At 39.1% G+C, this 1,459-nt stretch overlaps 1 protein-coding gene across 1 annotated transcript; it reads right to left on the bottom strand.

Annotated features, from left to right (window-relative positions):
• Positions 1-212: 212 nt before the first annotated feature.
• LOC137989865 (recQ-like DNA helicase BLM) lies at positions 213-1,115 on the bottom strand. Its single transcript, XM_068835495.1, has one exon. The coding sequence runs from the start codon at positions 1,113-1,115 to the stop codon at positions 213-215; it is 903 nt and encodes a 300-aa protein (XP_068691596.1).
• Between the last annotated feature and the right edge of the window lie 344 nt (positions 1,116-1,459).

The raw sequence follows: 1,459 nt of genomic DNA, 5'->3' as shown, positions 1-1,459 counted from the left end.
TAAGCAAAGACAAACTGATCAGTGTTATTTTAACAACAGAAATAATTAAATATCATTGAATCAGTCTTGTGTTTAAGAGAATAAATCACAATCAGTAGTTTACAGTATCTACAATTTATGTTGATGTTCTAATCTTCAGAGTTCATTTCAGTTTAACATGTCGTGAGGAGTGTGCTCAGATATAGGTGAACAGAGCACATTATGTTGATGTTCTAATCATTGTCGGAGTCCGTTTCAGTTGTACATATAGCAGTGTGTTCAGATATAAGCGAAAAGATTTGAGAAGAACAGGTTTCATCCCATATGCCGAATGATTTCAACAAGTCTGCTTCTGATGCAACAAATTCCACTCCCTCCATAACCTTTGCAGCCAGATCCTTATCTACAGAAATGTCAAATAGCATTGAACCCTCTGATGTTGCTTGGGACTCATGGTCAGAAATTGCACTCTTGACCTTGTTTCTAATAGCTTGGGGGAGATCCTCTTCAGTTCTTTTGAATTTGCCATCGCATATGCAGCAACAGCCCTTTTGTTGAACACTGGAGAATCCAAAGTAACCAAGGAGGAGTTTCCTTTGACAAGTGTCTTCTGATCTGCAATATGATTTCATTGATTCTTCTACATGTTTTTTATTCTTTGCAATGTCAGAGTTATTGTAATAAAGGGTAGCACATGATGAAAGTCCTGTACGGCCAGCACGACCAATTTCTTGCATGTAAGCTTCAAGGCTACTTGGTGGAGTTATATGAATGATGTTGGTTACATAAGGAGCATCAACCCCCATGCCAAGAGCTGATGTTGCAAATAGCACCCTCACCCTCGATTGTTCTTTCTTTATTTCTGATATTATTTCTTTCATCATGCGACTCGTCTGGGGCGCATGAAACTGTGCAAACAGTCTTGCACTGGGTTCTGATGTTTCTCCAACGCACTGTTTGTCTTTCAATACTCTTTCAAATAAGCCATAAGCATATCCGCAGTATTTCAGTTTTAAATAAATGATTGTCATTGGGTAGTTTTCTCTTTGAATTGCCAGTTCATAGGCAATGGGTACAAGGATTTTGTCGTAGCTCTGGATGGGCGAATACAATTGAAGTGTTACCATTAACCACATCTTGAGGAAACTTCGTTGAATCCGGGACCACGTGCTCGCTTGGTTCTTGTTGATTTCCGAACAAGTTATCGGCGGGTTCCTTCTCGTATACAGCAAGCTGTAAGACATCAGCGGTTATCCTTCGAGCTTTTAAGACTTTCAGCTGATCTTCAATGATGGAATTTAATGGAAATACCACAATAACTATGTTCTTGGTGGTCTTCACAGGAATGAAATGAGGTAGAAGGTGAAAGAGCATTGACTTGCCAAATCCAGTAGGTAGGACTCCAATGACATCCTGACCTTCCAGCATATATTCGAAACACTTCATTTGAAGAGGTTTTAAATTTAAAGAAGGAAAATTG

This window comes from Montipora foliosa, unplaced genomic scaffold (genome assembly GCF_036669935.1).
Source record: "Montipora foliosa isolate CH-2021 unplaced genomic scaffold, ASM3666993v2 scaffold_479, whole genome shotgun sequence".
Classification (NCBI taxonomy): Eukaryota; Metazoa; Cnidaria; class Anthozoa; order Scleractinia; family Acroporidae; genus Montipora; species Montipora foliosa.
The sequence above is the reverse complement of the archived record's forward strand: the minus strand, read 5'-3'. Positions and strand labels throughout refer to the sequence as shown.